Raw genomic sequence first — 26,147 nt, 5'->3', positions numbered from 1 at the left:
GTGTGTGTGTGTGTGTGTGTGTGTGTGTGTGCGTGTGTGTGCGTGTGTGTGCATGTGTCAGCAAATGGAGGAAGAGTGATAAAGTGCTGGCAGAGAAATGGTCATGGGCATCAATGCCATTATATGACTTTTTAAAATGATAAGTTTAGACCCCTCGGCCCATTATTACCCAGTCTGTCCACTCAGGATGCTACGTCAGTGCTTCAATATCAAATCCATTCCACTTGCTTATTGAAAGAATGCCCGAATCAACAAAACTCGATTCCAACATTTTCACAGATTTTCACATATCACGTTCACACAGACACACGAGCGCACAGCTGCCGCTAACGTAGCCGTCATTCATTGAAGCACAGATTCCAGGTCACTGAGTTATGGACTGTAACCATAGCTACGATGTCCCAGGCCGCTGAACAAAAACGTTCTGTAAACATGTTTACAGTTTGCATATTTTGTCCATGATGAACTGATGAGGTGGAGTCCCAGAGAAAGGCCCAAACAGTCCCAGTAACAGCTCACCTTGTTCCCTATGGCTTTCTTGGGTGGGAAGCTGAAGGTGTCCACCTGTGGGAACTGGGACTTGAGGTGGTTGTGAAGCTCCCTGAACTCAGCGTAACGCCTGTACACATTCCATTCGTTGTCCAGGATACGGATGTAGACCTGAGAGGTAAGACACGACACATTATCATCATCACAATCAATCATCATTATTATTGCATCATCAGCAGCATGGAGGAAAGTAATGCCTTACAATTACTTTTACTCAAGTAGTTTTTTTGTACTTTTACTTTTCAAAGTAGTTCTTAAAATCTGTATTTTTACTTTTCCATAAGCACGTTTAGTTTGAAGTCTTGTACTTTGATACATTTGAAATCACGTCTGTTACTGAGTAAAAAAAAAAAAAGGTCTCTAACTTTGTTTTGGTAAAGTATCTGTCAACAAACTAAAATTGCAAAAGACTGCAATTCAATTAAATCAGTACAAGTATATATAGGATATTAAATAAGTATAAATGTAAAAAATAATAAACTGGAGAGTCAAACTGAAAAACTATGAGTTTTCAAATATTGTAAAAGATAGAGAAGAAAGAAAAACAGTAGCACACTCTTGGCTAATAGCCTTTTATCTTTTCTTTGCAGTTGACACATTTGTCACTAAGCTCTTACCGGGCCTTACAATAAATGAATGAGATGGGTGTAAGAATGACTTCCTCTCAGCCTTACACACTGCAACACATAACAGAGAAAGAGTCTGCCTATAGGTGTGACGGTGGTGCCACCATTTCCATGCACCATTAGCTGCTTTATTCAGACTCGCGAAAGATAGTGGGAGCAGAGAGAGGAGGAGAGATGAGCCTATTACCAGAAAGAGAGGAAGAAAAAAAGAGTGAGAGATGCGTTCCATTTTCAGAGTAGAGACCAGGGAATACACAGAGACAAAAGAGAAGCAGAAAGCCTTTTCAGAATTCATTTTAAAAAATGCCCAACACCAAAAAATACTTAACTGAGGTACATGAAAGCAGAAATTGATTTAAAAATCGACCAAATGTACCTATACAAAGCTCCCCCCCCCACCAGGCAAATCAAAAAGTGAAATAAAAGAAACATCAGTGCCATGATGTTGAAATGCATGTTTTCTACCTCCTGCTCGGTCATCATCAGCAAGATGTTACACACATAAAGTCAAGAAACAAGAATGGATTTGATGCCGCCTTTAAGAGGTCTTCAACTATACATCGATAGTCATCTTTAACATAACTTTTCATTTGTAAATGGACTGTTTTTCTATAGCGCTTTTCTGGTTTTAACGACTACTCAAAGCGCTTCACATAGCACATTCACACACATTCACACACTGTGACAGAGGCTGCCGGACAAGGTGCCACCTGCTCATCAGATGAACACTCACACACATTCACACTCCGATTTGTAGCATCAGGGGCAACTCTGGGTTGAGTGTCTTGCCCTTTGACATGGAACCGCAGGGGCAGGGATCGCAGGCGACCGCTCTACCACTGAGCCACAGCCACCCCCTAACCCTCGTAATGTCCTCCCAAATGCTGTACACCTTTTGTCCTCTGGGGTCCAAATCACCCCACCTGGTTTGACTGTTATTTTAAGTACACAGTATAAATTGTCAATCAATTCTGTGTTACACCTTTAATCTTACTTCAGTTCCACCCACTACTACACATCGTTCCCTTTGTTTTGAAATTTAGAGCCAATAGACCTTGTTTACATAAAGGTATACCCTTATTACGAGTAAAAAATAAAATGAAACTAGGAATTCTTTTTGACCTAATATTATTTTGACTATTTGACTTATCACAGAGTGGTATACAGTATGTCAAAGTTTAGTAAGGATGCTATTTTTTTTTTGTTTGAATTTTTTAAATTAAAGCCCATAATCACACCTGTTTGTCCTCTGGGGTCAAAATGACCCCATCTAGTTTTACTGGTATTTAAATAATATTTAGTGGATGCTTCACCTAATTCTGTATTAAGCCTTTAATAACAACTTCATTCAAACACATTAACACCATTTTTTTATTTAATTTGAAATTGCAGGCCAATAAGCCAGGTCAAGTGGACCTAAGTCATCAACTGGAGACCATGGTGGCTTGTTTCTCTCTCTGCTGTCAACATGCATTGTCCGTCACTGGGAGGAATGGAAGACCAGATCAATGTTTTGTCCTTTTTTACTTTGTTTAAGATTATTTTTTGGGCATTTTTAGGCCTTTATTGACAGGACAGCGGAAGACATGAAAGGGGAGAGAGGGGGGAATGACATGCAGCAAAGGGCCCAATGTCGCAGTCAAACCCTGGCCCGCTGCGTCCAGGAGTAAACCTCCATATATGGACGCCCGCTAAGCCAACTGAGCTATTCAGGCGCCAATGTTTCATCCTTTGACTGGAAATATTCTTCTATTGTAGCTGGGTCCTCTTCCTCACTGATTCTTTCTCATCAGTTGATTCTTCATCTTCATCATAATAGATGCAGTCCTCGACTTCTGACACTTCCACTATTTCAGCTTTAGATTCTACCTCATCCGTTGATTCTTCATCTTCCTCATAATAGATGCACTGCAGCCCATCTGATACTTCTTCTATATCAGCTTTAGGTTCTACCTCATCATCAAGTTCATCAATTTCCTTCAGTTCATACTCATCTTCCATTTCTGCAGCAGGCAATGTGGGGGCTCCTTCAGAGGAAAAAGCAGCATGCGGCCATCATGTTCCTACTCATCAGTTGATTGATCCTCCTCATGTTCAGCATTGTCCTCCTCGTCTTTCTTTTCTTTCATATTAACAAATCTCTCAAAAGCCTCCTGTGCAGTATGGAGCTTCTGCCTCCTAAAAATCTGATTTCACGCTGGTTTTGACCAAATACCTTGATGCCGATATTGCAACAATATTGTAGGGTTGCCTATTGGTGCTTTAACAAAATAGTTTCTTTAAATTAGATTTTTGATAAATATTTATTAAAAGTGTGAATATAATTACTACATGGTTAAAGGCAAATGCTGTGATAGAACAGCTGGAACAGTCTGGTGAGTTCAGACAGTTACATCACTTTACTGTAATGCAGCCTTTAAATCCAGGAAAAGTCAACACTTGCCATAAAACAATTTCAGATATTCAAAATCTACACAAGATCCAGTCTCTTAACATGCCATCAACATAATATTGGTATATCGCCCAGCCCTAAGAGGATCCTTAGGTCCTTCCAGAGAAGTCCTCTCTGGACCATGCATGTCTATATGAAATTTCATAGCAATCCATCACACAGTTGTCGAGATATTTCAGTCCACCTACCATCTACTGATAGACCAATAATGTTGTCCATAGATCCACGCTGCTAGCGTGGCTCCTAAAAGAAGTAACTATTCTACATGTCATGATATTTATGAAATGCATGAAGAATCTGGGTCTGTGGCATTATTTGGCTCTAAGGCACCCCTCTTAAAGGGTTAGGGTTAGAGGTTTTCAGAGGTGCACATACACTGTCAGAGCTTCAGTCCAAGAACCTTATGTTGTGTTTATGTCAAACCCATTGTGACGGACACTGGACCAAGTGGATAATGACAGTTTTTATTTTAAAGAATGTTTTCAAGGCAACGGTTCTTTTTTTTCTTGATGTTTTGTCGGCACGCATGCTACTGTGCAGTCTAGGTTACATGGCGAACATGAAGAAATGTGACATTTTTGGACAGCCATTAGGAGAAGACTGACAGCTGAGGCTTTGTTATTAGCTGTCCTAAAGTCTCGCTGACAGACGTGTCTAGACACAGTTAATGTTATAAAAAGATACGTGAAAATGACACTTCACAGTATAGATGGATAGAACGATCTAAAAGCATGTACCATCATTTAAATGGACATCTGAGTATGTGGGAGGTGAGAAAGAAGGTTTCTTTGTGTCTTTGTCAAATAACACTTACGTTTTCGACAGTATAATCACAGAATTGTAGAATAAAGGTAATACGATTTTTATGAAGTGGTATGAATACGTACATCCTGAATGAAAACTACTACAACCAAAAGTACAAACTAATAATATTCAAATCAAAAATGTAATTTTTTCTGTGGTATGTGTGTTTCCTTTTAAAAACTCTGTAAAGTGTCTTTGAGTGTTGCAAAACGCACTATATGAATAAAATCCATTTACTTTTATTAATGTCCTGAAGTTTATGTTACAGCAAACTTATCGAGGAGTCAGAGGGTTTCCCCTTACCATAAAAGTTTTAGAAACATCCAAGAAGATAAAGGGTTGTGCGACTTATGTGAATTAGGAGAAGTTGAGAATGAATCCCATTTTCTTTGCATTGTCTATATTGTATTAAGTTGTGTGAAAATATACATCTTAAATGTGTGTCTATTCAAAATTCAGAAATGTTTTTGTCTACCAATGTACTAAACGACAAAATGGAGTGGTTGTTTAAATATAATGTGTATAGTTTGGCGACTTTTGCCTCTAAAGCATTGGGAAACAAAGAAAAGATTTATTCGTTTAATATGATCTGTAATTTACCATAAACCACTTTGGTTTATATAATATAATAATATGTATTCATTCACTACTCGGTGATGTAAAGCCGAATGATTTAGCCCTAGTGTCGGACTTTTGAAAAACCTGAAACACAGTAACTTGTATGAAGAGCAGCAGCTGCACCGAAAGGTACACGCGGATCTGGTAAATGACAGTAGTGGTTGACGAGATGGGAGCAGACAAGGCCGCTAATGGACTGGAGACTTGTCATCTCAGCACTTTGGGTCCGACCCGCAGAAGCATATCTGAGTCACCTTCATAATGTCGTATGGAAGTGTGCAAAACACAAAATTTGGAGCGCTGAATTTCCACACATCTAAAATGATTGCATACATGCCTTAATCGCGCCATCTCTGTAAAAACATGCCACGTCGATGTCAAAGTGAAGGCAACGCTGTGTAATCACTGCAGGATAAGTAAGTAAGTTGAGAGCTAGACATTTTCATGATGTGCTGTGTTCCCATGCTGAAAACAAGGTTGGTGCTTCCAAATATTCCATATAGAGCTGAAAAACCCTACTGAACATAAAGCCCTGACGAGCATGACAAATAACTAGCTACATAGACGTATGAATGTATGTATGTATGTATGTATGTATGGTACCTTTGCAAACAAATTCATGCAAGGACCAGACAGCAGTGGGTGCAAATGTCCTTATGTATTGTATGAAATGTTCTACAGCCACATATAGTGTCTTGGGTCTGAAAACACACTAGGAGCTGCATTAGCAAAGACGTGACGATAGAATCAGTCCCATAGTCTCTGCAGTTCCTCAGACATCCAATGGCTCCACACATATGGCGGTATTAGCAGAGCGAGCTTAATCCACTTGACGCCGTCTCATCGGCATACTTATTTATGGCCCCACACACACACACACACACACACACCTCTCTTTCCTTCTGACTAATCACAAATAGTCTTTCATTATCTCCGACAAAAATTTTGGCAACATCAATCATCTGTGAATATTCGAGCACTGGCGCTTTGATATCTCCAATAAAAAAAAGCCGTCTACAAACAGGGGTAGGGCCTCTAATCAGGGTTCACTGGGACCTCACGGAGGAAGGGTTGATGGGTTTTGGCTGTCGTTGAAAGCTCCACTGTGATGGACACAGTCCTATTGTTGGCATTGAAATGGCTTATGAAATGATTGAGAAAAATAACATAATAATACGTTTGATGAAAATATAACCTCAATATAAGAAGGAAAATCCAGCTTTTGGGTACTGAAGTATCAGCAATTTATGATGCATAGAGAGGTTTTTTTCTTTAGTAGGGAAGTGCTGTAATTTACTTCTTTGGTAAACCTACTTTTGACCCAAAAATTGACTCACTTACGTCAGGGACAAACTCCCTGCATTCAGCTCCAGGTTGTATTGTAGCAGAACGAAAGGTCAAGAAAAGGGCTGCTCCTTAGGCATACTGTAACACGACATGCCTTACACAGTCACCACATTGCACTTTCGTCTACTGAGCCTAATGTAGGAGCAGAAAGCTGTCTCTGCCTCTTGCAGATGGATTTCTCACGCTATGGTACAGAACTTCATTGAGTCTGAGGAGACATCAACACTGTTTGTTTACTGTTGACATTTCTGGATGACATTCCCCGCTGTGCATCAAACTTTTTTCTTGCCTTCGCTGGAGAGAAGTTATCTCCACTGTTATGTAAAAGGAATCAGACCAAATGGGCCCGGAAATACAGGATACCTCGTCACAAGATTTAGCAGTTCAAATGTATACACTGTAACATATGCTTAACAACAGCATGGGCCTCATGTAGGAACGTTTTGGCATTCTCATCCTTATTCTTACAATCAGCGTTCATTCCCAGGACAAATTGCTCAATATGCTTGTGCAGTAATGGGAACATAACACCAGGTTAGGTGTCGGTTGAAATCAATAATTCAGTGACAGAAGTAAAGAAGGAACTGTTTGATATGAAGTTAGATGTTAAAAAGCATCTCACTAAAGCAAAGTGGTTGGTCGATAACTTCAATGAGAGGCGGTAAGAGGGATGCGATGGTCGTGGAGATGGACGAGAGAATATTATGAAGAAGGTGATGATCTCTCTGGACAGCAAACTGCATAAAGAGCAGAAATCTGAGTGAGAGAATTATCTCAAGAACTACTGAACGGCTGCCTTTAAATTGCCATGCCTAACAACGCCAATAGCATTGCATTGTTTATTTTGCTTTGGGTTATGTCTGTCATCACTAAACTTCAAGTTCAATCAGATTATGTGATTATTATATAAGAACGTGACCCTTACAACAGGTCTGAATTCTCATGAATTTCATTCGTACATCAAAGAAAAGTCTGAGTGACGAATCTTAAATTACTTGAATGTGCCACTTAGGAATAAACCGGTTCCTACGAAGCTCTTGAATGAGACCCAATCACTCTATCAAAACTCCAAACTGCAACACAAAATGTAACAAATAAGCACCTTTGAATTGAGCTGTCATTATTTTCTATAGCCCCTAAAAAAAAATCTGATATCCTTATGTTATTTAAAAAACAACTTCCTCGCAGAAACAAACCTCTCGTGTTATTAAGTGTTAATTGTTTTCTGTTTCTTTTTTTTTTTAGATGCTCTCTTGATTTCATAAGTTGGACTCATTCCCACAGATCAGTGCTGACGTTTAAGACGGAACGCCGTAAAGCGAGAACAGGACTCTCACTTCTAGCCGAGGCTCAATACACACTGTGTGACACAGAAACAATAAAGACCGTCGAAATTAAAGACAATATAAAATGGCCAAATGAAAAAATAATAATAATCGGTTCCACTGTTGTGGGACTGTGTATTACATGTCATCTTTTGTAAATGTCTTTCCAGGGAGTGATAATTCACTTCATCAACCGATGTCCTATGGCGGTTATCAAATTAACTACGTCTGAATAGTGACACTATCATAAAACTTGTGGTCTGTGTTTTCCCAGCCTGCTTTAACTTATGCATTAAGATCCTCATTAAAAGACGCCTCAGCACGGGAAGCTGGTCTGAGGTCTACATAAACGCATCCACAAAGCAGCACCATTCACTTCCAGCACCAGGTACTGGAGAAAGCCACAACAAGCTGAACTTTCAAACTGCACACATTAAGGAAACCCAAACCTCCATTTCCGTGGCCTTCGCCCGGGTAACAGGCACAGTACAACAGCTTCATGAGGAGAAAAAACGACAGAAATAAAGATCTGACACGGGACGTCTGAGAGTACGGATAATTGCAGCTTTTTCTTTGCTTGACATTTAAGTGGATCTTCAGCCTGGGGGTATTCCAACAAGCAGGTGGAACTGGGAGTAGTCGTGAGCCACAGCTGAGAAATGCAGAAAGTGCAGCTGATAATGATGTCTCTCTCTCTCTCTCTCCCTGCTGTATCTCTCTGAGAAGACCCTGGTCTGCTGTCCCCCCATCTGACAGCCAGGAGTACTGTTGGAGTTCCCACACGGAGGTAAAAAAAAAAACAACAACTCATCAACGCAAACCCATTTCCAGCACCACAGGAGACCCACGCAGAGAGACCGCTTGCTCATTTGGATGTGACGAACGAAACTAAATCCATTGGCTTCCGCACCGTTTCATGATGTCCCGGTTGACTTTAAAATGCCATGCTGGCTAAAGGTGTTAATCAGACCAGAAGACAGCGACAAAGAAAGGAACAACAGAAAGACTACAACAAAGTGCAGAAGGAAATTAATGGGTTTTCTTTTCCTTTTTCTCTCTTTTTTTTTATTAGCAACATTTTCAACGTAAAGCTTTGATATGATCCCGTGAAAAAAATAATGATGAGTTAGAAAAGATTTTGGGAGGGGCGGCCTCTAGCTCACCTAGTAGAGTGTGCGCCCCGTGTGGGCTGAGTCCTTTGCTGCGGCCAGGGTTCGAATCCGACCTGCGGCCCTTTACTACGTGTCATCCCCTCGCTTTCTCCAAGCCCCCAATAAAGGAGCGCCAGAAAGACATAAGAGGTATTGGGAGGTCTTTAGAAGTGTGTGTTGTTAGTGACAGAGAGGAATGGAGGGGGCAAAAGAAGAGACTGGGTCAAACCAAAGCAAAGGCAGCAGAGCCTCATGTCATCCCACCCCCTCTTCACAGATCATTGTCGACCAAAACATGTGCCCAATTAGGCAGAAAATAGAGTCCATTTAGAGTTGTAGATATACAGCATAGATAGATAGATAGAGGACATAGCAAAGGACCAGTGCAAAGTAAAGACATGAATGTATGTTTTGGGCCTGCAACCCCTCATCCAGGCAAGTATTGTACTTTTTAGCCATGCTAGCAGCCTAGTCTAACCCAATACCCGCTAATTTCCCTTACCCATTGCTGGGCTTAGAAGATTGTGCTAGTTAGCAAGCTAACCCCTCTAAACTAAAATGGAAACCGTGGTAAACATTAGACCTGCTAAACGTAACACTTTCATACAGCGTACTGACAATAGCATTTAGCTTAAAGCCCTTTGAGGACAGCCCCACAGAGCTGCTGACTGGCTGGAGATTCTTGATCTTGGTTGGGAATAGACAGGAGTAAAACCAGCGAACATGGATGAACAGAAACATTACCCAAAGTTAGTTTACGCTAAAAAAACAATCATGACTTCAAAACCGTTCCCTATCACAGAAATAGTGCACTATATGTAGTGTGTTTGTCATTTTGTAGAGGTGTTTGAATTCTGCACGGGTAATTTCATTCACTATACAGTCCACTATAAAACACCCACAATGCACAGCTGATTTGACTGTACCTACAATGTACCCTACATTTAACTCTTGAATACCCCAAAGCAGCGCGGCCGTTTTTACCCGGGGGAAAAGAAGAAGCGGAAGCAACCACGAAAGCTGAGCATATTTACAACCTTTTACTCTCCTCCTGCGTGCTCAGTTGGTTTCAGGGACGTATTAGAAGTATTTTTGTTTGGGTTTGTTTACATGATGCCGGGCGCGCCCGCTTCCTTCACGCCCGTAACCGGCGCAGCGACAGACGCAAGTCACGCAACGATGTCTTTTCAGTGTAGTGTCTCGTTTGGTCATTCCCTATATAGTTCCCTATTTAATAAACACTATGTAGGGAGTAGTGAGTGAGTGAATGAGGGAACTGTTTCCAACACGGCTAATGTTAATCTCATTTCCTGTCATATCTCTCATAAACATATTAAATCAACACATCATCCTTAGAAATGAAAACTCTTCATGTCAATAGGGGGTTTAAAAAAAAAGAAATAATTGGGTAAAAAAGGCATTAGAGGAAAAGGAGAAACTCTACAATGAGGTAAAAGCAGAGAGGGTGATTACTACCTTGACTGCAGTAAAAAAAAGTGTTTGAGAAAAAGTGTTTATTTTAGAGAGAAATCACTGTGAGGAGTGGATGCAGCAGCAGGAGGAGAAGGAGGAGGAATGGGAAGACATTCAAGACAAGGGGCAGCTACAGTTAAAAAAAATTGATGCAAGTGCGGAAACAAAAGGAAAAGTAAAGAGGAGAAGGTGTGTGGATGGGTGAGTGTGCTTGCTTTTAAATAATTTGCTTTGAATTAAATGGGAATATTAACGACACTTCACAAAGAAATTAAACAACCAAAATAATCCAAACTCCATTGTTCTGTTGCTCAGTGGAAGTGAGTGAAAGCTACAAAGCTGCTACACCAAAAGACTAGTGTATACTTTTGATTAACTTGATTTGTATGGCGTTTTTCCATTACATGGTACCTGCTGCAAGTACTTTTTTTTAGTTCCACCTCAGTCGAGGTACCAAGCGAGCTGAGGCCATACCAAAAGGTGACGTGAAAACCTGCAGACTACTGAGAGAGAATCATCACTATTCACTGCGTCATCATTGCTAGTGACTGGTGGGGGTGTCCTGAAACCCCCCTCCATTTTTTGAAATATTTTAGCTAGCGCTGTTTTTTTTTTGCTGCCTCCAGCTTCTTTTGAAACTAAATGTCTTCTGGCTGTGGCAAACAGCCACAGCAACACACCTTCAACGTTGTGTGTGTGTGTGTGTGTGTGTGTGTGTGTGTGTGTGTGTGTGTGTGTGTGTGTGTGTGTGTGTGTGTGTGTGTGTGTGTGTGTGTGTGTGTGTGTGTGTGTGTGTGTGTCACGTTACGGAGGTTTCCTGCTATGCAAGCATCTGCAATGGAAAACGTAGGACGGGGCGCCGTGGCCGAGTCGAGCCGAGTAGAGCTGGTACTAGCAGGGTGCTGGCGAGAATATAAAACTACTCCCTGTCCACCGATAAGGGATGAGATTTATTTTGGCACATAAAACAAAGGTATTCACCTTTAGTGCGTCCTACACCCTCTGTCTCTGCTCCAGGGAGGTCGCCGGAGCTTTATGAGGAAGAGGTGAGCTATTAAATGCAGAGGAAAGAAGACGACCTCTCAAATCTGCCTCAGCAATTACCTTACCGCTGAGTTGTTCTCCCACCATAAGAAAACACACAAGGAAGAAGAAGTCGGTGGCAAATGAGGAGTAACTCCAATGGGCTTTTAACTATAGAATAGAAGGAAACATATTTTAGTTATAGTTATAGTTATGCCATCACCTGTATATTGTGAATATGTGGCTCACACATCAATAGATCGCTTTTGTGTTGCATCCATTAGTCTGTAAAATATGAAAAAAGGAGCAGCTGGTATTTCCTAACTGAAAGAGAGTAACATATTTCCAGACATCTTATGACTACTCAAGCTCTTCCTACAGCCCTGTAAAAACAAAACAAAACAAAAAAAAAGTAAATGGGAACGGGGCTTATTATAATAATAATATTCTGTTTTATATTTTTCTCTTTGAATTGAAGAAAATGTCACATCACACTCTACAAATCTCGCCAGACAACGGCGCGCCTGCTACCGATCCCTGAGTGCATATTGGTGCTTTTGAAAGAGAGAGTTTTGTTCAAAAGAATAGTGCTGGTTAGCAGACTGCCGCCTAATCAGAATGCTTTATCAGATGTGTTGTTCTAAATGCATATGGGAGGCAAAATCATGCAAACCCTCATGGAAAAAGGATGCCAACTCAGGTAATCCTAGTTCTAAACACTGACCACAAACAGAGAACATATCAGAATGAATACATGCAGAGAATACAAGAGATGAAGAAAGAGAGAGCGGAGAGCCAGCAGACGTTACATTTTAGCTAGTCTCGCATTGCCACAGCGCTACGGAGGGTCTGGCCAGTCCACACAGCCTTTAGGGATGGGAGAAAAACGTGCTCTGGTTTATTGGTATTTCTTTTAACCAATCACGATCGTCTTGGGCGGCACTATGCACCGGGCAGAGCCACGGTGCCGCTGCAAAACAGCTTCGGGAAGGTTGTTTTGGTGGAACGCGTACGGTCAAAAGCTGTTTTAGTCGTGCAACAGAAAACTCAGATTGGACAGATAGTCTAGCTAGCGGTCTGGATTTACCCTGCAGAGATCTGAGGAAGAGTTAGCAGAAGGTAACGGACATTGGTCCCAAAATAAGGACATCTGGCGGAATTTCCGGCAGCAAGGGAGCAATCCCAGAAGTGGTAAGTCGTAGATATGGACTACACATGGCAAACTCAAACTTTTCAAGCATCAGCGATATAAATTTTAAATTGAATGCTTTTGTTCCCTGAAATAGCCTTGCCCCAACCTGCAAGTTGTTAGCAAATGACGCATATATTCTATTCTACTCAACTATTCATTTACGTCATGGCAGGCGTGTTGCTCAAGAGCCGAGGAAGCGCAGTGCTGAGTGTGAAGTTGTTTGAATGAGCGGTTCTTCAGAAACCTGCAAGCAGCATGACCAAAGGGCCACACAATCAGCCCGTTCTGGACGGGCACTGCCCCTACTCCACAGAAAAGAGGGAAGACATTTAGAGTAGAGTCTTTGACATAGTCAGCACGTTACCGTTCCTGAGAATGCTGGACAAAGAATCCCCCCCTGTGGCCATATGGCTTTGTAGACATTGGAAGAAGAAAAAAAAAACTTATTTTTTTCTCTTCCTCATACAGAACAGTCATCAATACCCCAGACACAGTAAGCTTTTTATCACTTGAGGACTCAGCACAAGTTCTTTAAGACCGGCGGGTGGTAACCAGATTTGAGCGCTCGACTTCTAAGTTGGAGGCTACCTTGGAAAAACTGCCTGACGTCGCAGCAGGAGGAAAACAGGACAAACCACAGCTCTTATCTCCGTCTTTTATCGCAATTGCTTCCTTTATTCAGTTCTCATCTCCCACACCCTTTTGCTGTCAACTCCCTCCCTCCCTCCCTTCCCACTCCTTCTCTTTGTGTGATCCCCCTCCAACACTTGACTAAAAACTCTGTCTCTACTCTAAAAACTATAAGGAGACTCTTTCTCTCTGGCCTCTTATCATGACTGAATGAGTCACGGACAAGTCCTAGAAAATTGGCTTTGAGCATAGCAAGGAAGCCAGTGAGCAAATGATTGAGGGTAAGGGTGGGGAGTGGAGGATAGTAGATGAGAGTGAAATAAAGAAGAGGGGAAGAGGAACACGGATCGGTGGGGAAAATGAAGCATGAGAGGGAGAGGCAGACAATTAGAGACACAAACTAAATGGTCCGACTGACAGCCCAATATCTAATCACATGTCTGGAGGCTAAAGCAGAGATCATCACACTGGCTTCCTGACTCAAAGGGACACCACTGTCACCAGGCGCATCTTGATTCTGCCACCCTGGAGGGCCGAGCATAAGTTCCCACTCCTGCTCTCATATCCCATTTCCACCCGCTAACAACGCGCCTTTGAAGTTTTTATTGGAGGGCAGCTTGCTGATAAAGTGACACAGCAGGACTTCACCGTCAGAGACACCTTCATTAGACCGTGCAGCTCGGTTGGTCTTTGCCATGTGCGAAGCGAGGTTCAAATCCAGATTTGCAGACAAAAGGATTTGGCATGATGAAACAATCGGTAGCACCTATCATCAAAGTGATGTTGTGGTTGTGGTTTTCAGAGTTTTTTCAGTTTTTTTTGTCAATTAATTCCCTGTGTGTTCCTGTTCCCTGTTGTGTGTTCATGGTTATGTTTTACCCGTGTTCGCTCTGTTGCTTTGATTTCCTAGTTCTATCCTTGTGTGTGTTTTATTCTTCAGTTTTCTTTTTTTACTTTGTAGTGTCTTGTCTCCTGTCTCATGTCTTTTTTTTTGTTTTTTACTTCCCGCATTGTATTTCCTGGCCTTTTTGGTTGTCTGCCCTGAACTGATGTGTCTCACCTGTCCCTTGTTACTACCCTCATTACCATGTGTATTTAGTCTGTGTCTCGAGTTGGTTTGTCGTCATTCTTTTTCCTGCCAGAATTTTGTGTTCCTGGTTTGTCCCTGTGCTTCGGGATTCTGGACCTACTTCTGTAAGTCTCCTGCACCCACCACTCACCACTGGATCTCCTCAACGCACCCCCCCTTTGCCACCAGCACAATTACTGTACACTCATTAAATCACTTAATCTTATTTTTTCCGTGTTTGTTGTCTTTAGATCCAACCTCCAGTGCCGTTCCGCACTTACGGAATAATCAACAATCATATGTTATGAGAATTTTTTCCTTGAGACTTTACTTGAAGATGGAGACCGAATGCAACAATTTAAAGTTGTCCTCAAGCTCGTTCCAAATCTGCGGTCTCCTACAAACTACACTCAGGCTCGTACACTATATCCGTCGTTTTTTGTCAGCGATTAGGTGCTTTTCCCTTGTGTCATAAGTGTACAGGAAACAACTGACTGGAACAAGCCCACACAGTTGGTAATTTAACCTATGAATGACCTGGAATATCATGCAGGCATTATGAAAGACATTATATTCGGTAAGCCTGTGATGCTTGTATGAGGTATTTATAGTGGTTACTTTTACTTATGTGGATGTTTATTCCTATAAGTAGTGTATATCCTTGTTCATAGCGCTTGGGTTTTTGAAGTAATGTTTGTAAAGTTTGTTATTATGCGTGACAGATTTTAAGATACCCTTTGTAAGCCAGGGGGTTGTGACAGTGTTGCACTGCATACGGCATTCTTCTCTGGGATGGTACAACAAATAGAGTTTGTGAACTCATTTATTAGGTTGTCATATGCAATGTCAGGATCATTGCAGTCATAGACTGCTTCCCATGTTTTGGCCTGTAAGCTTCCGCTCAGTTGTTACAGGGTTCTCTGATTTAGTACTTTATTTTTTGTTTTTGGCCGGGGTAATTTAATCTTAGTAGCAAGTTCTAGAAATAATCCAATTGGAAAATGATTAGTAATATCAGATAACACAACTCCAGATTCTAGTCTAGTGTTTTGAATGTTTGTGTTGATCTTGTCACTAGTTGACCTAGTTTTACATCTTCTCCATCATAATTAAAATCATTGAAGGCCATATGGGAAAACAGTATCATATTGAAGTTGATTGACCAAAGAGTTTGCTGGGCTCATATAAAAATAACATAATCACTTTAAACCCATTTATCCATACATATACACCTGCTTACATGGATAGTGTTAATCCATGACTATTGTCAGCAGAAATTAAACTAGCTCCTTATTTTATTAGCTCTCTACCCACAACACTATGTTGAGAATTTATAAGGAAATTTAAGTACAGTAATGTAATAATCTGAGAAATGTAACACAGATGAAAACACAGAATACTCTCCCTCGCTTTACTCATAGAAAAAAATTGAAATAAATAAATTAACCAGAAACGTAAGTCTCGTCATGTGGCCCATTATGTTTGGAGCATTGTATGGGTCACTTCTTATATCATAACAAGGTTATAAAATGTGTGATTAAGTGATGACTTATTAACAGTAATGTAAATGCCCTTAATACCTGTTGACACTACAACAACAACAACAACACAAAGTACAGGCTCTTAAGCTTATAGTTTGGCACATAACATGTAAGACTCGATTTCTCCATTTCATTGCACAAAACTCTCCAGAAAGTGCCAATTAACGGTTTATTTTTTTAAAGAAAATCCGGGGGAGGAAATAGGCTACCCCGGACCCCCCCCCCCCCCCCCAGGAAACCCACATAGCAAATCCCAATTTAACCGTTGCCCATAAACATCTATGTCTAACAAGACACCGAACCACAACCTCCCCATTGTGAATCGCTCTGGATAAGAGTACTGACTCAAACCCTGAAATGGAAATGTAATGGAAATGACTAAAGTTGATGTGGTGCCCGTACTGCAGCGTGCAGCAGTTAAAAGCAGCTTCTGTGTCTTCCCGAGGGTGTTTAATACTTGACTGATGGATGTAAGACCAAGACAACGATTGTAATTATCATCATCATTGTAAAACATTCATCATCACCATCATCAACATAATAGTTTTCTCCCTCGTCACCAACCAACCATTAAATAACCATAATCACTCACATGTGCATACACACTCACACACCCCAGATTCCTGTATGTGCATGACAACACACACACACACACACACACACACACACACACACACACACACACACACACACACACACACACACACACACACACACACACACACACACACCACACACACACCCACACACACACACACACACACACACACACACACACACACACACACACAAAATCATCAGCATAACCCACATTGGAAAAATCTATCTGTCTTTGAATGCAATGTCGGCACACAGCTAACGGCACACACTCAAAGTTCACATTAATACATATGGATGTATTATCTCATCTGCATAGCTAAAGTAGCCCATCCCTATGTGTTCTGAGCCTCTGGATAATCAGAGCGAGTCACAGTGAGCAGGTCCGGAATGAAGCTAACCGCCTCGGCAGTCACAAGTCTCGCAGACTAACCAGGCCATACCCAATGGCTAATATAGAAATTAAAGGTGCCAGCACATTTCCGACATTGCATTTCTCTACGGGTAGGGCAGCATTTTGCAGGCAGCGGTGCACATATCTGAGAGTGTCAAAGAGGATGTCTCAATTATTCATTGAGTGTCTGATTTATGTGGTTTCACACAGTGCATAGTAAAGATGGTTTATGCAACTGATATTAATTGGGACCCTCTATGATTCTCTTTCTTTCAGAGTACACAAACAGCTTTGGTTAAAGGTACTGTAGCATGCGTGAAGACAAGCGTATATGCAGAAAAGGTGATAGAGAGGTGCTTTTAAAAAAATGCAGCGGACACAAGCACATTTTTACGAACAGTATCTTTTATTTCTACGGGATTTCTAGTTCTACGGGAATAGAACAAAAATGTAAAGGACAGATAGAGGGTGAACCCGTTTTGAATATTATCGCTCCATTCAATGGATGTTATCATTGGTTATTAGTCTCACTGATATGGGTTAGAAGGGGCCTGCTACACCTAGTAGTAGGTTCAGAAAGCCATTATCATTTATTCTATTAGTAAAGGTTGCCATTAGCTCGGTCAGGACCCTTGGCGTCACTATTTTGGGGGAGAGTCCCATTGTGAAATCAAACAAAACTAATGTTACTGAAGTAACTGAAGGTTCAGGAAAAAAAATCATTGTTTGGGTTGTAAAACAGTGAGAAGTTTCCAGTGAGCCCCTGACTTAGTTTGGAAACATATAGGCTCAGTTTTTGCTGATCAAAGAGAATTGCTCATTTAGAATGTATGCACTTCTATCTATCAAATGTACTGTATATGTAAAACAGTCAGTGAGTTGTGGATCCGAGGTGCTATTTCTCAACATTGGCATGCTGCGTTTTCTAATGTACATTCACACTGCATTCCATTTGTGCTTGGTACTTAGATGGCGTTTGTGTGTGCGTGGATGGATGGATGGATGGATGGACGGATGGATGGACGGATGGATGGATGGACAAGTACATGCAGATTTGAACAAAATAGGTCTTTGCACACAACAGACCCTCATTTTCATCCTCCATGGATAAAATACATCCGAGAAGTGTTCGTCTTTGTCTCATCTGGGAAGTGGTGTGAACACAAATTGTGATTCATTATTGTCACACTGCCCTTTTCTGCCCTGGAACTCATCAAACAGGGAAACACCAAATGACTGGGAGAAGATTGACCAAAGAGAGCCCAAAGATGAAAGATAGGATAGGGAAAAAAAGTACAAGACTGATTGATAAGATAACAAAACAAGAGACACATAATAAAGGAAAGGAAAGTAGGAGGGGAGAGAGGTTGAGAGATGGATGATGATGAGGGGCTAAATCCATGAAAGAGGCAGTAAACCCAATGAGTTTGTTGGACCAATACAATTTAGCGCCAATGCCAGCTGAGTCCTTACAAAGAAAAAGATGAAGGTCACTTATCTTTCCACTTTAAAGCTGCCCTAACATCCCTGTGTATGTTTGGAGCAGTGAAGCAGTCACCTTTCAGGCCTTTTAAAGCCTCTTGTATATCAGCTTTTCCCTCTTTTGGTGTAATCTGATGTGTGAAGGTTAGTGACGCCCTAGCCTTGCTTTGCCAGACGTTCCTCCTCAGCGTTTCCGGTATAGGTAGCTAGCTGTCTGGATTTACCCTGCAGAGATCTGAGGAGCAGTTATCCATAGTCCTCATAAAGCCACCGGAGTTTAAAATGGCAACACGAAGGAAGCGGAAGGTGAAATGAGTGAAGTCAGGCGGATTTCCCAGGGGCAATGTTTATGGATATAGACTAGCGACGCACTAGTTCATTAGACAAAACTGCATTTATCAGGAGTTCACACAATACATGCAACTTGTGAAATTATTCAGAAGCCCAATGAGACGAGATGTACAAGTACGGATAAGTCAACAAGTAATTACAACTATTATTTGTGTCTTCTTTGTTAGCAAACAAAACTTTATCATTGCTCGACGGTGTCAGTCGCTGTATAAAGAGTATATCCCCCCCGCTGCTGCGACACCACAGGCATGACACCTAGTAATCAACGACCTGAAAGCTTCCATCAGACAGCAGCACAGCAGTCACTTTCTCAGCAGGCACACTGAGTGTCTGACAAGAAAAATGTTAACTACCTTGAGCCAAATAGCATGATTCAGAGTAAGTCTGTTGTGTTGTATTTGAACATGAGCTGAACTTTAGAGAATCCCAGGACTTCAAGTTTAACTGTCTCCATTGTCACACTCTGAATATTTCGTTTTAAAAATCATTCTAACTCAAGTGGGTAGTCGCATCACAACTACAACGACAGTGGCGAACAAGATAGCGTTGGGATCCCTTTCAGAGTCATTTGATGAACGACAAAAAAACACTAATAGCCAACCAAAATCCATCCCAATTTACAGGGCATCACGTTCAACATGTCACACATTGCAGATATGTGGCGAGAGACCCATCACTGAGGTTAAAAACAAACATGAAACAAACAGTGTTTATAAAAACACTATCAAGAAAAAGGACATCTAGGATGCGATCAGGCTTTCCCTCCCATCAGGAGTGAAGTGTTTTTGGTATAATTATTAACCAAGACATCCATTTTGGGGCACCGACACATCTGGAGCATGCACGGCACAACTATTTCCAGAACTCTATCACTCATCAGTGTGGATGCTCGCATCTTTTTTCTTGGTTGTAGTTATGGTTTTCGGTGTGCAAGGCCCTTATGTCTACAGCCACATTACTGACTCTGCGAGGCTGTACCGTGCTGAAGCGTTAGCATGCAAGCATGTATGCAATGACAACTCTAACATGTTGGCGTAATGTTGATAATGTTTGCCATCTTAGTTTAGCATGTCATTTGCTAATGTGTGCTTACAGAAAGTACTGCTGAGGCTGTAGGGAATGTCAATAATTGTGATAGTACGTGGTCCTAAACCAAATCATTGGATAGCTAGATAGAAAGTTAGTATCATCAAAGTTAAAACAATTGATCCTGAGGGAGATATAAATGTATTTCCCAAATAACACAGCAATCCATTCAAACAGCTGTAAGTTATTTAAAAAAAAAAAAAGTCAACGTCATGGTGGCGCAAGAGGAAAAGTTAAAGATCACCAAAATTAGTAAAATACATCATCTGGGATATTGATATTGATATTAGTTTCTAGACTGCTTAACTCTCCGAGTCTTTATCAATACCATTAGATACTTTTCTATTATTTGGTGGAAAGACAAGATCACAAAGTCTTAATCTTAACAGAACTACTGTATTATTACTCCTATTGCAAAAACTGGGAGTCTGTGACTGTTTGATTTCTTCTCAAGTATTTTTGAAAACGTCTGGTCGTATCTAACTATTCTTCCCTTGGTTTCATCTGCAATTACAGACCAGCCTTCTATTGGTTGATAAGACATTAAAAAAAAGCTTTTGATTGGTCAGAATGGTCTCCCTGAACATCATACAAAAAGCAAAATGGAGGATAGCTTAAAAGCGAGCAGCGATAAACGACCGAAAATTCATAAATTGGGGACATAAAGTGTATCAATCTTGGATGTAACAGTTTGAATGTACTGCACAAAGACCCAGATATATGACATGCTCGGGCTCATAGGGTTAACGAGCTGACTAAGCGACCTCTCGGTAGCCAGGCCGACTATGTTTTGAATTATTTCCTGTGTGGAGGGAAGTGTTTACTTACAGTTTTTACGTACTGTGCTCCTAAATGATTTTTTCCGGTTCGCGCACATATTAACTTTAACACATAACATTGTATGATCCACTAGACCTTATTGATTTTCGGGTTTTGAGAAATTTGGAACTGGGACCTTAATAGAACCGGGTCTCGAGACCCATGCCTACCCAAAAGTACTCAGTATTCATCCTGTTTGCACCATGGATGTCCGTACCAAATGTTATGGCAATCCATCCAACAGATGCTAAAGTATTTCAGTCTGGAGCACAGACCAACCAACTCCTTTTGCTTGTTTAGATTCAAAAACCTCTCCATTAATTCTCTCTCTCTTTCAAAGTCCTAATTTTTTCTGTACACGAGTTTTAGCTAAATGGATTACTGCACGCTCCACATGCCCAAAGATCCTGATCACATACAAATGCCAGCAACTAATTACTTTAAAAAAATAAATAAGAGTTCCTCATCAGTTCCTGATTGATGCTTTTTTGAGAGCACACTGCAGGCCTAAAATCCACAGGTAATGAAAATCATTAAAATCAGATGAGTCCTTCCTTGTGTTCATTGACGGTGTGCAAACAACGTTTCTTTCCCTCGGCTCTACTGGTGGTATTGTGTGGGAGGGAGACACTGACTTGCCGCGGCCGGTATAATTCTCTCATGAGTTTAGGAGGGGAAACGAGACATAAGGAGGGATGGAGCGATGGAGGCCCGAAGGCACGGCGTGCCACAAAGAGCAAAAGCCCGACTGATCTCTCGTGATCCATCTCTGTCCGTCTAAAGATGGAAGTCATTTCAGAAAGCTTGGAGAGGAAAGTGGAACTCTGAAAAAATTGCAAAGAGAGCAAATGGACTAGAAGCAGTTTTAGTGCCACCAAAAAAAAGCTTTACAGTCTGGCAGAGGGAGGGAGATGGAAAGGGGGGCTGAAAAAGAAGGGCAAAGAGAAGGAGGGATGAAGCAGGGAGGCAGAGAGAAAAAAGCAAGAAGCAGACATTAAGGGACACACGATGTGAGAGGTGGTGAGATCAGCCTTTGCTCCTCTCTGGGTGAGTTTAGCAGCAGCAGAGACGTTCGTTCTTTTCACCCACAAGGTTGCTGTGACCTAACTTAGGCTCCAGCTTCTAAAATCCCATTCACTCTCCTGAAACCCTCTCTAGCTTTGGTTATGGCTCATTGCTCTCATCATTGGTTCAATTTTGCTAGCATATGTGTATGACTGTGTGTGTGTGCGTGCGTGCATGCGTACGTGTGCGAGAGACAGTGTGAGAAAGGGAAAACCACTGAGCAAAATAAGCCTATGCACCCACCGCTTGAAGGTATTTTAAAGCAAGCCCTGCCTTCTCCTCATGATACTCTCTGGTCTTTAAGACTTTTGGCTCAGTGTTCGATCAACACAACAACCTCACCTTAGCAACAATGACTCCGGTAACCTTGGCCATCCATTAGCCTGTCTAAGAACAAAGAGCATTTTCCATAGGGAGCCATTAGACGAATATAGCTCTGATAAGGGAAGTATCCAATACAACAGATGGGCTGCGCTTTGTTCCAGCTCCAGGGCTGGACAGCAGTCTCACAGACCGCTGTTGAGAGGTAGAAAATAGGCTAAATCGGTGCAACACATGGAAAATGTTCAGGTTTGATGCCGGGGAGTCAATCCAAGAAAGTCAAACTGCAGGTGGACACTGATTATTGCCCAAAGCACGGCAGATATATGCACATTCAACGTGTTCCACACACCGTTACCCGAGCTGTTATCATATCAAATTCATTTGAAGTGTGGGATTTCCTCAGGTAAAACATTATTAACCCTCAAGAAGACGTTGGTTTCTTTTATTGTTTATAGGTAATTTGAAAGTTGGAGATGAGTCCCAGTTGGTGCCTCTCATGTAATACCATTATATTGAAATCACAGAGTTAGGCATCCCATTTTCTGAAAAATAATTGTTCTCCCTGCGGCTCTGAAGGTATTTCCAGGCATTTTTAAACTCGGTCTGGATGATTTCCTTATCCAGGTAGCTGCAAATGACATATAACCCTGTTCTTTTTGTAAACAAAATAGTAATGTTATTTTGTATAAAAATATAAAAATATACCAATATAACTACTAATAAATGTTTAAATTTTGATTCACAAAGTGAGCCCGAACATTTTTGGTTATAAAAAAGAGGCATGAATGGAGAAAGACATCAATCTAAAATTGAATTTAAATCCTAATTATCACACAGCAGGTGAAGATTCTGGAAATGACCAAAATGATAACATTGATTAAAAAAAATATATATTTAATTGCTGGGAAGATGACCTTCTTATTAAACTGGGCTGTCTAAGCAGTAGAAAGACGCAAATACTTTGGAAAACATTGGAGCCGAGAAGTAGGCAATACAGTAACAAAACCTCGGTTTGTATGTGATCCTCACTGCTAGTTTTACAGTTTAATCTGAGTTTGGTCTCAGTTTGAGAATAAGAGGGGCAGCTCTCTCTCTCTCTCACGATCCGCCTCTAAAATCTTCCCTGTCCTTGCGGAAGTACAATCAGTAGTTCCAGCAGCCCCAGAGCCAGCGAAAAGCGGGTGGATTTGAGCTGTGAGATCTGTGTGCTGGGAATATGCAGGAGAGTTTACCATAGATCATTCACACATACTACCTGCTTTGTTATGATATTAAACTGGTTGAAAATTGGCAAAGTGTCCCTTTAAGTTTCCCTGAAAAGCCTGATGCTTACCTCTATTACACAAATGTAATGGTAATACATGAGAGGCAAAAATTGGGGCTAGTTGACCACATCAGTCTGTAATGAATCCCCTATTCTGATGCACCCACCTCCAAGTCCTCCTGCATGAACAAGCTCACAAAACTGCAGGGAACATGCCACTTTCCCCAACACTGTGCTACAATTTGAAAGCAAGCTGCCTTCCCCATGAGCATTTCCCCACCACCGATGCCAGAAAATTCCACACCATTTAATCACGTGTTGAGAAAAGCCCATAGACATAGAGTATATTCATCCGAGTGCCTGCTTTTCAATAAAGAACACGGAACACTCCGTGCGAGTGGGTCTGAAGACGTAAGTGACAGGAACGAGAGGGATTAAAACAATGCAGCTCATTTGTCATTGTCATGCTTTTGTCCTGTCCGGATTCACACAAAAAGGTGTCAGACAGCTCTCAGCTTGAGCTCCGAATTGCGAATTTACATCTATTATGTATAAGGTGAGCCGGGCTGAGCTCGGTAGGCAGCAGTCCCGACTATCAGTTAGGGCTGAGGAATTGTCAACTGTCTCTTCCCAGTGTCCCATACAATTTCCCCTGAATAACGTTACAGCTGTACCTCCTGGCAGACAACAGCACAATGTGTGTGTGTGTGTGTGTGTGTGTATGTACTGTATGTATGTGTGTCAGCGTCACAGTCAGTCTGTCTATGTGTGTTTTTCTTTCTGTATCACAAAGCCGAACCCTGGGACAGTGTGTGTGTGTCGGTGTTTCTGTCCCACTGGCGGGGGGGGGGTAACACCTTGTTAACGTGATAGACACAGTAAAACAGTCACAGAGGGAATGAGCAGTCGTTGTCTACTTTGCTCGATAACTTGACAGATACAACAAGGAGCAGCGATTTGGTTTGTTGAGTCGCTCTCGAAGTCAGTTCCCAACACACCTTTCTTAGATGGGTGCCTGGCACAACTGGAGCAGGGCTTTTATCATTGGCGTAAATGCCATTAGTTCTGTTAAGACTTGATCACAAGTTAGAAGTGGCGCAAACTGTGGTGGGAAATGCAGTCACTATTTGTCAAGGTACCAAAGGCAAGGCACACTCGGCTATAGCCTATGACTCTCTCTTTGTGTTGGTGTTTTTGTCTTCGTTTGTGTATTTATGCTAGCTAGATTATGTGTCCAATATGAGTTTTCTCACAGCAAAAACAACTTTTGAATGTTCACATGTTCCACCAAAACAAGTTCCTTCTGCTCACCGGGTCCAAGTCCAACCAAGACCATTGTTGCAGTAAACAGTCTATTAAATTTTTGTGATATTTCCCTGGATAAGTGAAAACAATGACCTGATTAGCATTTATCTTCTGGGCAATACAGACATCTGCACCCAATCACATCAAATAGATGTTCATATATTTCAGTCTGGACCAAAGTGGTGTCCTGAGAGACAAACACTGCCATTCCTTTGAGCCGCACAGCCAACATGGCTAAAAACAGATTTGACCTGTACCAGCAAAATGTTCTGTTTGATCACTTGAACAGCTGAGTGGGGAACAAAGGCGCCTGAGAGCAACAATGCTACTGAACACTAATGATGAGGTATTAATGCAAACTTTATTGTTGAATTATTTTACAGCTTGCTCATTAGTTCCCTCGCTCCTTGGCTTAATGAACTTGTAACTCCATCCCTCTATTGTTGGGTTTAAGTCAAACAAATTGATCGCTGTGATTGTCTGCATCAGCTTCTATGTCCTCAGGGTAACATTTCTCCGACATATACCAAAAGCAAGTAATAATGGTGTAATGGACCATTGTTTATCCGTGGTCCGTACTCTGTATGGATCAACACTCACGATTCGGATATATGCATATAAACTGCAGATTAATTATAAAGTTTAGCCATAATAACAGAGTAAACCATTTTTTTTTACTGTTGCTGTTAGTAGTAGGCTGATAAATCTCTATGGAGGGTTGCCATGAAAAGATAAAGGCAACTCAATTTTCTGTTCATGTGAACGGGGCATGTTCAGTTTACGATTTACAGTCACCCTTTCTTGTCTTAAAATGACTTACTGTTTGTCAGCTACGGGCGCTGAACAGGCTACACGGTGTAAACAGCCGTGGCCCGCTTGCCTGATCCTCCGGTAACGTTATGGCGTGACCAGTTGGGATCACTTCACCGGCTGTGTCTCAATTGTTTTGCGAGTAAATAACTTGAGCAACGTTACTTAATTAAATTCAATGTGAGTGCACAAAGGTTGGAATGACATAACACACCCGTCCCTAGTAGCCGTGATGAATTAGCCTGAAGATGCTCACCTGTTCAGGAGTAAATTAGCCTACTTTGGTTCCTTTTGGGCTCTAAGCTGTCTCAGTCTTTCAAATACGACTCCAATATTTACACGGGTTTCATCTCTTCTGAAGGCCGTTTTATGCTTCTGAGGAGGTTCCATGCAGAGCTTTCGCCGTAGCCTATGTAAGAGGCCTGGTGTGTGCGTTGAGCCGGCGTGTGTGTGTGTGTGTGTGGTAGAGGGAGAAGTGAGATAGTGGCGGCGATTAGCTTCGGCGCGAGTACTGACTTTAGAGTCATAGTGAGGGTAACAAAGTGTCTCCTCTGTGCTTTCTGACCGAGGTGGAAAATCTGTAGCAGGAAAAGTGCATCCTCTCCTTGATTTCATGTTGTTTATAGAGAAGGAGAACCAGGAAATGAGTCGGGCGACATGCAACGCTACCAAGCCACGGCCGAGTGATGTGCGTCGCCGCACTGTGTGGTTACATTTCTCGAGAGGTGCACATCAGGCTACGGTGTAGAGATCCGGCATAGACGCAGAGGGGTCTGTGGGGGTAGGCGACGATTCGACGCAGAAGCATAAAACGGCCTTTAGAAACATGCCAAGGTTTTTTTAGGTCGAA

The 26,147-nt window shown here is 41.6% G+C and overlaps 1 protein-coding gene and 1 long non-coding RNA gene across 2 annotated transcripts in view; one reads left to right on the top strand and one right to left on the bottom strand.

Moving 5' to 3' along the window:
- Window positions 1-26,147, bottom strand: part of snx29 (sorting nexin 29) — a 173,164-nt gene that overhangs the window by 29,521 nt on the left and 117,496 nt on the right. Inside the window, exon 19 of the mRNA XM_032501504.1 lies at window positions 520-660. Coding sequence (XP_032357395.1) covers window positions 520-660 — 141 coding nt within the window. The remainder of the gene's footprint in view (window positions 1-519; window positions 661-26,147) is intronic.
- LOC116670869 (uncharacterized) lies at window positions 4,681-26,117 on the top strand. Its single transcript, XR_004327144.1, has 3 exons — window positions 4,681-4,692; window positions 10,700-10,705; window positions 25,718-26,117. It is a non-coding gene; the product is annotated as an uncharacterized LOC116670869 (long non-coding RNA).

The sequence above is a fragment of the Etheostoma spectabile genome, chromosome 21 (assembly GCF_008692095.1).
Source record: "Etheostoma spectabile isolate EspeVRDwgs_2016 chromosome 21, UIUC_Espe_1.0, whole genome shotgun sequence".
Taxonomy (NCBI): Eukaryota; Metazoa; Chordata; class Actinopteri; order Perciformes; family Percidae; genus Etheostoma; species Etheostoma spectabile.
The sequence above is the reverse complement of the archived record's forward strand: the minus strand, read 5'-3'. Positions and strand labels throughout refer to the sequence as shown.